General features: G+C 41.6%; 1 protein-coding gene across 3 annotated transcripts in view; it reads left to right on the top strand.

Annotated features, from left to right (window-relative positions):
• The window catches only part of gbe1b (glucan (1,4-alpha-), branching enzyme 1b), a 228,502-nt gene that overhangs the window by 48,721 nt on the left and 167,281 nt on the right, over positions 1 to 12,500 (top strand). For all 3 annotated transcript variants that reach the window (XM_063204808.1, XM_063204809.1, XM_063204810.1), the window contains exon 5: positions 1,950 to 2,085. In XM_063204808.1, the coding sequence (XP_063060878.1) occupies positions 1,950 to 2,085 (136 nt within the window). The remainder of the gene's footprint in view (positions 1 to 1,949; positions 2,086 to 12,500) is intronic.

Genomic DNA, 12,500 nt, shown 5'->3' with positions numbered 1-12,500 from the left:
ACAATATAAACATTATACTCAACATATTTCACTGTTCAGTTTATTCTATAATTATTTAGTAATTATTTGTATTACCTGCATTTTCATTATTTTTTATTCAATTTCCTCTGAAAACAGTGAATTGCATCACACATGCCTCTCACATACCAGACCTACGCTGGACCATATACTACAGACAGCCAAACACTAGCCTATTACACCATCACTCAAACCTCACATGCAGTATAGGCCTACACCTCACACAAAAACAGCATGCCTTCAACACACATGTTGCACACATACCAGACTTTCAACATACACTAGCCAAACACTACAAAACCTCATATCCCCCACACAGTATCACTTAAACTTCACACACTAGGCCAAATGCCATGGACAATGCACAGAAGAGAGGGGTGGGGAGGAGAAGAGGAGGACACACACACACACACACACACACACACACGCACACACACAGCCAACTCAGTGCGATGTGTATGATGTCTGCATTGTGTGTTTCTTTATGCTGCTGCTGCTGCTGCTTCACACCTTTAGGTTCCTGCAGGATTAATACTTGCTTCACTCTAATATCATGCGCTTGGAATGACAATAATTTAGGCGACGCTATGTCTAAACTAGTATACATCCAATAACATCACGGAGACCACCAGCTTACTTTGCTACTTTCATAGCGTCGCTAGTTTTTTGTTACCGTTTTTTTTTTTTTCACTTACTCGTTCATCCATGTCAAACTCGTGCATGGTCTTTCCGATGGCGTGGGCATTATTAGGAAACGACAACTCCATCGTAGGTACGGTAGTTGCGAGGACCTCGCAAATATCAGACGACTTCTGACAGCAGGGGGGCTACACGGTTTTGACAGACAGCTGTCATGCTCCTCCACTCATGCCGTTTTCGCTCCACCACCACTACATTTCAGCGTCACTACAGTTGCAAGTTGCATTCGCCGACACATAACCTTTCTCTAACCACTGCCACATTCTTTTTCACCCGTACAAAACCTACAAAACCAAAGTAAACCGCGCTAGTCCGCTCATTGAAAATATTTGATCAACAGTAGTTCCAGCGCGGGCATCTAACATGCAGCCAATGAATGTGAAGCTGCGTTATTGTGATTAACGGCCAGCCAATGGGTGTGGGCTACATCATGACGGTAGGCCTAATGTTCATGGGTAATGTAGGCGCCGTTTTACGTTCATCAGACGGCAGTCAGCCACAGATCTGTGCTGGCAGCGGTTTTGACGTTCGGGCGCGCGCTAGAGTCTACCGGCCAATTTGGCTAGTGGATGATTTTTTCTACTAGCCAAAATTGATTTTCACCCGCATTTGGCGTGTTGGCGTGCGTTAATTTAGAGCCCTGGTTGCTGTTGAAGAACACCTCAGTACTCTCTGCTTTGGAATGGAACTTGAGGGAGTTAGTGAGGTGGCCCTGGCCAATACACACACAGAACAGCCACAGCAGGGGGCTATGGCTGTGTTCCACAGTGGATTTACCTTGTTGCTTTATATCTTTATGCCCCACTATTGTATATTACACATTGTAGTTTACTCTTCTTTTCCTTTTTAGAGAAGTGCAAGACTGCCATCTTTTTGGTTGCTTAGAGCAGAGTAGAACGGTCTTCATACCTCCAATGCATTTTCAATCAGCACAATTTTACTCGGCCAAATTAGGAACATTTGCACACTGCATGTCTACATCTATGTGTATGAGTGTAAAGAGAGAGTGAGCAAGCGCAAGAGTGAGAAAGAGAGAGAGAGGTGAAAATGTGTATGATGCACTGATGCAATTTTTTGCTGTATGTCACGTATTCGTTGGTATGAATGTGTATATGTATGCACGGCATGTATGTGTGCGCTCGAGACACGAAACCTAAATGTGCTTGTTTGGCATCTTTTATATCAGCCAACCCCCCCAAACACATCCTGTTTTCTTCCTGTTTACCTCTCAGCACAAACATCCACGGCCGAAAAAGCCCCAAAGCCTGCGGATTTACGAGTCCCATGTGGGGATTGCCTCACCAGAGGGGAAAATTGCATCTTATAGTAACTTCACAGCCAATGTGCTCCCTCGAATCAAAGACCTCGGTAAGTGTTCCAATCTTTCTCCACCAACGTCACTCTACTCCTTTCCCCAGACTCACCCACACCTCTCACACCACACATTCTCTCACACAAACACATACATTCTCCAACCCCCAGCGACCCCTTACACACACACACACACACACACACACACACACACACACACACACACACACACACACACACACACACACACACACACACACACACACACACACACACACACTCCTTTTTTTGCATTTCTGCCGCTGCTAGCGTGTGCCTGAGGTACATCTCTGCAAATAACAATTCCCATAAATCCGGCGGGCGGCAATGTGCTATAGGGGTGACTCACCACCTTATTAAAATTCCCCTTTGTGTATTTCCAGTGTGTGCCCGTCTCCCTCTCTTCCTTTCTCTGTCTTTTCTTCTTCCTTCTCTTTATTTTGCGCCACATAAGTCATCGTGTTTATGCATCTAGCAAGGACCCTACCGCCGTTTTCATTGAGTCACTTTTTTCCCCCCAATGTCACTGTCATATGCTCCCATTACCAGTGCCAAGTTTCCATTGGCCCCTCCAGGATTCTCTATTTCAGTTCACTGATGCTGCTGTTACACAGTAAAAATGTAGTGTTAAGTTTTGAATTAAGGTTTAAACTTTGGCACAGCCTTTCCTTGCCTCGACCAGTTGCAAACATAGGAAGGCGGGTCAACCATGCCTGATCAGATCAGATCAGACCAAGTCTCAAAGAGGATAGCTGGGCCCTGTCCAGGCTGTCATATTTAAATAGACAAGGGCTTGGACTGCTAAAAATCCCATAGACGGGACTGTAGTTTTCAGGGTCAGGATTGAGTTTTTCCAAATACTTGTGTGTACTGCTGAACAGTAGCCTGGCAAGCCAGACAACAACATGAAATGTATAGTCTGGGCTCGTAGGCAAAGTCCCTTGTGCGAAGCCCATTACACAGATTAAAAAACAAGACAGAGCGGTGCAATAAGAGGACAGAACCAGGCCAGATTCATCACCCAACTATGATTGTCTCCTATGGTGTGAGGCTAGACCAAACTTCCTGGCAATTCAAAAAATACATTCTGCATACTTTTGGGCAACTACGTTTTTAAAAGAATGGGCAGAGATCATTTATTGCTGCTTTATCCCTGCTCCGAGCGAATAACTTTCTGATGTCCTCCATCTACAAGAACAATGTTGTTTGAGTTGAATTGAAATCGCAGCTGAATTGGGGACGCAGCTGCCTGATTCTGAGGGCAGGCAGGCTGCCTCGTCAGACTTGGGCTAAATTCTAACGTAAGTGTAGTATACGCCTATTTTAAGGAAAAAAAACCCATGCAAGCCTGTATTCTGTAGATTAGGCTACCAGATGAGTCAGACTTAAATAATAATAAAAAATAAAGGTATAAATTAATTAATTAATTTTTTTTTTGTAATTTACTTTTTATTGGGGTTTTTTCACAAATACATTGAACAAGACACACACTGAACAACCACAAGTGAACAGGGAGGACTACACAGACAGACACAGACTAACAAGGCTAAACACTGTACAGTATATGTGTATGAGAATGAGTGTAACTGTACACTTTTATATACCACTGAATGTTAACATATCCCACAAAAAAAAGACAGAGAAAGAACAGAAAAAAACAACAGAAAAAGTATGGCCTATGGCTTACTGTAGAATGTCTAAATAAGGCCCCCAAATTTTCACATAGACATCCTCCTTGTTTATCATTCTGTAGCACAGCTTCTCGTAAGAGGCAATCTTGGACATTTCGTTAAACCATTCCACCATGGATACAACTACTTGTGTTTTCCAATGGCGTAATATTATCCTACAACCAGTTATTAGAGCTATTCGACACCAAGAGGATTGGTGGGAATTTAACCCGTTCCCCTGTGGTACCACACCCAAGAGACAGAGTAGAGGATGGCGTACCAGAGCAGTGGTCAGCAAGTTATTGACAAAAGACACTATCTCAGACCATAATGGATCTATCATGGGACATGAGTATAACATATGCAAGAGAGTGCCACACTCAGTGTTGCATCTCCAACACACATCTGAGTCCCTAAGCCCCAACCTTGCCATTTTTGATGGGGTCCAATAAATCCTATTCATAATTTTATAACGCATCAACCGTGTCTGCATTTCTCTTGAAACTTTGTACCATGACTTGATTATATTTCCCCATGTTTCATCAGGTATAATTTCTCCCAAGTCCCTCTCCCAGCATTTTTTTAGGCCCCCGTAACCTGGAGGTTGGGATTTCCGTAACATACTGTAAAAGCCTGATGCTTTAATTGAGAAAGCATTTTCTTGTTTCACTTTGGCGTGTAATTCAGTAGCAGGTGCGAGTGGTGATACTTTGAGATGTGACAAAATACAGCTTCTTAGCTGTAGGTATTTCCAAAAGTCCTTCTTTGGAAGACCATACTTTGCTCTTAGTTGTTCAAAGGAAAATAAAGTGTCTCCCTCAAATAAATCTCCAATGTAGACAATTCCTAGCTTGACCCAGTCAGGCCAAGAGATTGTCCTTTTACCTATCTTGAGGTATTTATTGTGCCATATGGAAGTTTGAAGAGTAAAGTTTGGGTGTAAGCTAAGGAGTTTATGAGAAGCTTGCCAAGTCTCCTGAGAAAATGCCAGTAATGGATTATCATGAGGAATCTTACCACTTGTTTGTGTGAAAGCGGCCTGTGCCGGGTATGGATAGTTAAGGGGCCCCTTCAATATACACCCAAGATGGAGCCATATCTGCAGGATGTACATCTTAGATAACTGCTTCAGACAGAATGCATAGTGATACCAGGCTATGTGAGGTTGCCAAGGCCACACTTTCTGGGGCCGCATAGAGTTTTGTTTGGTTTACATATGGTTTTTTACCTGCCCACAGAAAGCCATACACTGCTTTATTGTATTTTGTTAGAGTAGTACGTGGGAGGTTTAATGGTAGCATTACTTATATAATTAACTTTAGGAACTATTATCATCTTCAAATATATTTATCTTACCCAGAAGTGATAAGCCTAATTTAGTCCAGTTTTGAAGTATGAGTTTTTCTATTTTCTGAATCAGGGGAAGGAGGTTGACATCCATGATGTCATTTAGTTTTGTGGGGTGATTTTTAATGCCCAATATGTAAGCCCAGAGGCTGCCATGAAATAACTGCCAGCCCTTTCTGACAGTTGGGGGGCAAACCTTGGATAGGGCATAGCCTCCGACTTCGACCAGTTGATTTTATATCCAGACACCAATGAAAAAGAGTTGATCAAGGTGAGAGTATGAGATACTGTGGTTGATGGGCGCCTGCACAGAAGCAAAATATCATCTGCATACAAAAGCATTTGTGCTCTTCACTCCCGTTTCTTAAATACCAACTATATTGTTATTTTGCCTAATGGCAATAGCCAGTGGTTCCAGGGCCAGGGCAAATAACAGTGGGGATAGTGGACATCCCTGCCGTGTCCCTCTATGAAGCTGGAATGCAGTAGACTGTCTGCCATTTGTCACAACAGATGCCTTGGGATTGTGATATAGTAACCTAATCCAGTTAATGAAGGAATTTCCCAGTCCGAATTTCTCCAGCGTCTGAAACAGGTATGGAAACTCCACCCTGTCGAATGCTTTCTATGCATCTAATGAGAGAGCTACAGTTACGTCTGGTTCCCTACCAGCTTGCCACATCAAATGAAGAAGCCTGCGAAGATTGTCAGATGATGTCCTATTCTTAATAAAACCTACTTGATCAGGGTGGATAAGTTTTGGCAATAATCCCTCTAATCTGGTAGCTAAGATTTGTACAAGTAGCTTAGCATCAACATTTATTAATGACACTGGGCGATAGCTGCCACAAAGTTGTGGATTCCTATCCTTTTTATGAATTAAAGTTATTATAGCTGTCTGCATACTATCTGGGAGACATCCTCTAGACAAGGCATTATTGTAAACGTTCAGTAGTCTTGGGGCCAGGAGGTCTGAAAAGGCCTTGTAAAATTCTGCTGGAAGTCCATCTTCCCCTGGAGATTTTCCCGCTCTGTAGTTGCAGAATAGCACCTTTAATTTCCTCTAGTGTAACGTCAGCCCCAATTTGTTCTTGTTCATCCTGTGATAATGTTGGACATTTCACTGTAGAAAGAAATGTGTTAATATCTTGAGGAGCAGGTTTATCTGATTTATAAAGATTTTGATAAAATGTGACAAATAAGTTGTTGATGTCTGTATCATCTGTTTTCAGTTCCCCCCTGTCATTCTGTATTCCTGTTATCAGTGATTGTGTATATTGTTGCCTTGCTCTCTGTGCTAGAAACCGTCCTGTCCTTTCTCCTTGTTCGTAATACTTCTGTTTACTTCTGAATAATGAATATTCCACTTTTTCCCTGTAATAAATAATTATATTCTAGCCTTAATTTACTCAATTCGTGAAGTGAGGAGTGGTCAGAGAGTATATTGTGTGCCTACTTTCTATGTTTTTAATGTCTATTTCCAATGCCTGACAGCGCTCCACTGCTGTCTTTTTTTAGAAATGAGCAGATTTGAATAAGCCGGCCTCTTATGACAGCCTTAAAGGCGTCCCACTCCACAGCTGGGTCTGATGCTGTGCCTTCATTGGTCAACCAGTAATACGTTACCTCCCCTCTAATAGATTGTACTAAGTATTCGTCTTTGAGTAAGGATGTATTAAATCTCCACCTACTGGGACGTTTTTTGTTTGATTGGCCTGTGCGTAATACCATCCCCACTGGAGCGTGGTCTGATATTAATATTGTGCCTATTGTTGTTTCTGCTGTAATAGAGATCAGTGATTTTGAAATAAAAAAATAATCTATTATGGAATAACAATTGTGTGGGTTGGAGTAAAAAGTAAACTGTTTATCTGAAGGATGAAAATATCTCCATACATCCACTAAATCTAGCTCTTCTACCAGTGTGTTAATTTCTTTCCTTGCCTGTGAAGGTCGTTTTATACCCCCTGTGTATGTTTTATCCATAATGGGCTCCCTCACGTTGATGAAGTCCCCACCCAAAATTATATATGGATTCTCAAACCCTGATTACATTGCTCACCCCTACAAAAAAAGCCTGGCTTCTCCATTGTTGGTGCATATACGTTCATAAGCGTATACTTAATGCCGAACAGTTCAGCCTCTATTGCTATCCACCTGCCCTCTTCATCTGCTTGCTGCCTGAGTATTTTAATGTTAAAGGTTTTCCGGATCAAGATGGCTACCCCCCTTTGGCTGGAGTAACCCGCACTATAAACCACTTTTCCAACCCAGTCTCTTTGCAATAACAGTGAGTCTTTTTTCTCTAGGTGTGTCTCCTGTAAGAAAGCTAAATCTGGATTTTTCAGTTTAAGATACCACAACATTTTCCTCCTTTTTAGAGCTGAGTTTGCACCCTTAACATTCAATGATATTAGTTTAAACAATTCACCCATTAAATATAGCTAGGCATATAATAAGGTAAGTGCTAGCCAAAAAAGTTTTCAAAAAAATGAATAACAACCTGTACTGTTAGTCTACACCCTTGTGGAAAAAAAGAAACATAAACAAAACAAAATACACTTAGGGAAATATATTGTACACAAATACAAAACTCTCAGGAGGCCACAAAGAACATTAGACTCTCCTGCACTACTAAACATACAATAGTACATCCGTGTGAAGGTCTCACTCGGCCTGTCCCAGCTCCTCTCAAACCCAACCCACTCCCCATATGTATTTATAACCAATAGCAATAACCAAAAATAATAATGTCACTTGAAGTAACCTGCTTTTTCAAAACAAAACAAAAACCGACCAAACAAAGCAATGAAAATGTTGATGTCCATCATTCTTAATAAATGAGTAAAATGAGGTCAAATGAAAGTAAATAATGAATAAAAATTAGTCTTGGTGTTTTTTTGTTTTTTTTTGGAAAAAAATGTCAATGTCACCACAGTGCACCCAACTATGCAACCAGCGAAATGCGTGGCCCACGGTCTACAGTCTTATAAAAGTCACTGGCATGATGGGCTACACTTGTAACATGCACAACTGGCGTGTATTTGCAAAACTAAAATAAAGAAATATTCCTCAATGTTGAAAAAGAATGACTGACCCATAAACCTACTCGTCATCCTGCGTGAAGCCCCGCGATGCAAGGAAGGTAGCCACCGCATTCGGTGAAGTGAAGGAATGCCGCTTGTTATTTACAGAGAACTTCAGCGTTGCTGGATACTTCATGAAGTATCTGATCCCGTATCCTTTGAGTTGCTTTTTCACATCGTCAAATTTCTTGCGTTGTTGAAGCACCTCGTGTGAAAGATCCTGGAAGAAAGACAGCTTCTTGTCATCCCCATTTGACCTCTTCTTTCCACGGGCAGCAGTGAGGACTGCCTCTCTCGCGCTGAATCTCAGGAAGCGGATCAGAACATGACGAGTGTGACCCTTCTCAGCCAGCCCGACGCGGTGCACTCGCTCAATTTCAAGTCCAATATCCACATCCAGACCCAATTGTTCCGATAGTAGACCAAAGCACGAAGCCCCATCATATCTCCTCCCTCCACTTTTTCAGGAATGCCCATCACACGCACGTTGTTCAGTCCTGCTGTAATCTCTAGATATGTGACTTTATCCTGAAGCGCTTTGAGGCTCGATAAGGCATAGTCCATGCTAGTCTCTCGGCTGTTGTTAGCATCTTCCAGGTCTGAAATTCTGGTTTCAGCGTCCGTCATCCTTGAGCCCAGCGACTCAACTGTACTTTGTAACTTTTCCATACCTGTTTTCAAACTATTGACATCTGCCGCTATGCCTTTCAGAAGATTTTTGATGCTGGCGAACTCTGCCTTAGTATTGTCAGCTGTTTGCAGCGCTTCCTCCATCTTGCTTTCAGGCGACCCTTGCTTTTTCGCCTTTCCCGTACGAGTAGAGTTGTTTTTTTGGTCGGTTGGCATATTTTTCTTTAGGTTTTTTGTTTAATATATCACAAGGTTACTGTTAACTGGAATTCAAAGCTATATGAGTAATATAGGGGGGGAAAAAAGGTCAAGCCGAGCGGAGCTCAAAACTATGCAACCATGCTGGTGTCACGCTTCCCCGGAAGTCCTTAATTAATTAATTTAAAAAATCAGTGCCCTAGACCCTGGCACCGCAGATCCATAACAGGGCACGTGCCCGGGTAAAAATGGTCTAACGACGCCGATGAATCACAGTATGATTGAAAGATAATTTGATTAGGGCTTATATAAAGAGAATCTCTATAAATTAAGAAAAAAAAAATTAACTGTGACTAAAATCTTGTACTTGTCACTATTTATTAACATCCTTGGGTCCTGGAGAGCTACCTGTCCTGGAGCCCGTGAGCACCACGTTGGTGAAGCCTGCTGTCTAGTCAGCAGCATCACTGTGTGGTGTGGGTGTGTCTGCGCTTCAAGGACCACACAATGTTGAGTTTTCTCAACATCACTTTCACACAGTCCCGCTCCCCAGCCATTATCCCCAGCTCCCAGCCTCGCCCTCTTTGATGAAATAAACAAACCCCCTGTCTGTCCCCAGTGTATTCTCCATTGTCTGGTCTCTGTATTCGCCTTTCTGCTTTCATTTTCTACTTTGCACTGCATGGGTCAGTGTGTTCCTGTGTCAGGAAGGTCCCCATCATCTCCTATTCAATCAGGTTTTTGCCTTTTACCTTGTATTCACAATATAGGGTCAATGTTGCTTACACACACACACGCGCGCACACACACACACCACACACAGACACACAGACACACACACACACACACACACACACACACACACACACACACACACACACACACACACACACACACACACACACACACACACACACACACACACACACACACACGTCAGCAGTCTCTCTGTATTCATTGTGTAGAAAAGCATTGTGCTTCGACCCATCGACAATGCCTATTTGAGTTTTATTTTCTATTTTTCTTTTTCATTGTGCTGCAGGATCTTTCTTTCTCCTTCTTTTCACTTCCCCTCTCTCTTAATCTTTATCTCTCTCTCCCTTTATCCATCTCTCCATCCCAGCCTTCTCTCTATTCTCTCTCTCTCTCTCTCTCTCTCTCTCTCTCTCTCTCTCTCTCTCTCTCTCTCTCTCTCTCTCTCTCTCTCTCTCTCTCTCTCTCTCTCTCTCGCTCACACACAGACACACACACACCTGACCTTGCCTGTGCCACTTTGTTGTTGTCAAGTCTCTCTCTGCTGGTTCGTTTTATGAAGAAAACCCAGGTGAAAAAGTGGTTCAATTTAGTACAATAAAAGCACAACTGAAGTGTACTTAGCATGTTAAAAGCGCACTCACACTTTTTGTGCTAAGAAAAAGTATGTTTACAATATGCTTATTTAAAGTGTACTTAAAATTAGATGTAATTAAGTTGCTCTCAAAGAAAGTACACTTTGCGAACCATACATAAAGTGCACTTAGAAGATGTTTGGCTAAAGTGTATTTAGAGGAATATACTAATAGTGTTCTAATAGTGAACTTACTAAAAGTGTATTTTTTAATAACATATTGCAATTGCACTTTTTTTAAGTGCACTTTGATTATACTTCACCCAAGTGACTTCGAAGTGTGATTTTCTATAGTGCGCTTTAAAGTAAATCACTTTAACATATTGGAAGTATACTTTTTCTAAGTGCACCATGATTGTGCTTTTTCCAAATATATTCAAAGTGTGCTTACACAAAGTGCATTTACCCATCATGCATCATCATGCATGTACCATCATGTAATGCACTTCTTGGAGCTCAATTTCTCAAACAGAAAGCCATTGACCTCTAAGGAATATCTTTGGTTTGCATGAAAATATTACTCATTGTTATATTCTGCGTTTATTGTAGGAGTTTTAAAATTTTAAAGTGGTACACAAAAAATGACCATGTTCCCACCGTCATTATGATGGTCACGTATATGTTCTGGTATATATAGGCTCACACTTCCCATGACATCATGGTGAGAGGTAAGTTGGAACTAGTTGTTCAAATAAAGAATCAAGGGTCACCATTAGTGATCAATTGAAATGATCAATTGCAGGAAGGTGGAACAAGAATGAAATAAAGTGAAATGTGTATCTGAAATCTCTGTAACAATGCAATGATTGTAAATGTCAGTCGTGCTAGGCATGCATACTGTATCACTACTGTGACATGTGGCTGTGTGTAATGTACAAGCTCTGAGGACCAGCATGGATTGTATTATTACATTTATATTATTTCATGTACTTGGGAGTGTACTGTAAATATACTTCAAGCATACCTGTTATATATTTACAATACTTAATATGATATACTTTTTACATACTTAAAATGTTCCAATGTAGTCCAAAGAAGCATGAAGTTAATATACTTTTATTGTACTTCTAGTAACAATAAAATGTTATAGAAGTGTACTCAAGCACACTATTAATGCCATATGAATGCATGAAAAGCGTGTTTGGAGCATACTTTCAAAAGTATGCTTGTAGTGCACTTAAAATTGTCCAAAAGCGGTGCCAATTTAGCATCCTCAGTGTGCTGCAAGTGTGCTGAAGTACTGCTTTAGTAGTGCTTCAGCGCACTAATAGTGCAATGAAGCGCACTTTAAATCGCCGAAAATAGTACACTTTGTACTAAGTACGGTCAAAAAAAGTACACTTTAAGTATATGGGTTTTTCACCTGGGAATATTTGAAAAGCGTGGTGTGTGTGTCGATATGGTGTTTTTTCATGGCCTTAACCTGGCCCTGTGAAGAGAGACCATTGTGGCCACACCGAGAGACAAGTGGGCCAACCTGGCATTGACTGTAACACACACACACACACACACACACACACACACACACACACACACACACACACACACACACACACACACACACACACACACACACACACACACACACACACACACACACACACACACACACACACACACGTATGCCCAGTCTCACACAAGCACAGTAATTACTATAGGCCAGGCTGGACAACATCTGCTTTGCTGGCTAGACACATATATGCACTCATTTGGCATTGATACATTAATGCAAACTGATGTGAATTCAAAGGTGGAAATCGTGAGCGGTATGTGCAAAACGTTCTCCATGCACATCTGTTAGTGAGTGAGGGGGAGTCGGGAGAGCAAAAGCTTTGATGTTCAAAAGTTGGAGCCACTTCTCTCTCTGAACACTTTCGAGTGGAGTTTTATTTTGGTTGCCTCTTTCGAGCGTGCTGTCACAGGATTTAGCAGCGACGTGCTGCATTAATGTAGACTTAATAACATGGTGTCTGAAACGTCTGATGGCGCTGTGTGGTCCTATCCTCTTGTTGCTTCTTAAATATATTACCGTGCACTTACTGGCTTTTCTCTGTTTAAAATACTGTTAATACTTTCATGGGACGAATACCTGCCCCCATTCTTTTCAGTCAAAGT

The sequence above is a fragment of the Engraulis encrasicolus genome, chromosome 8 (assembly GCF_034702125.1).
Source record: "Engraulis encrasicolus isolate BLACKSEA-1 chromosome 8, IST_EnEncr_1.0, whole genome shotgun sequence".
Taxonomy (NCBI): Eukaryota; Metazoa; Chordata; class Actinopteri; order Clupeiformes; family Engraulidae; genus Engraulis; species Engraulis encrasicolus.
This window is presented reverse-complemented; position numbering and strand designations above follow the sequence as displayed.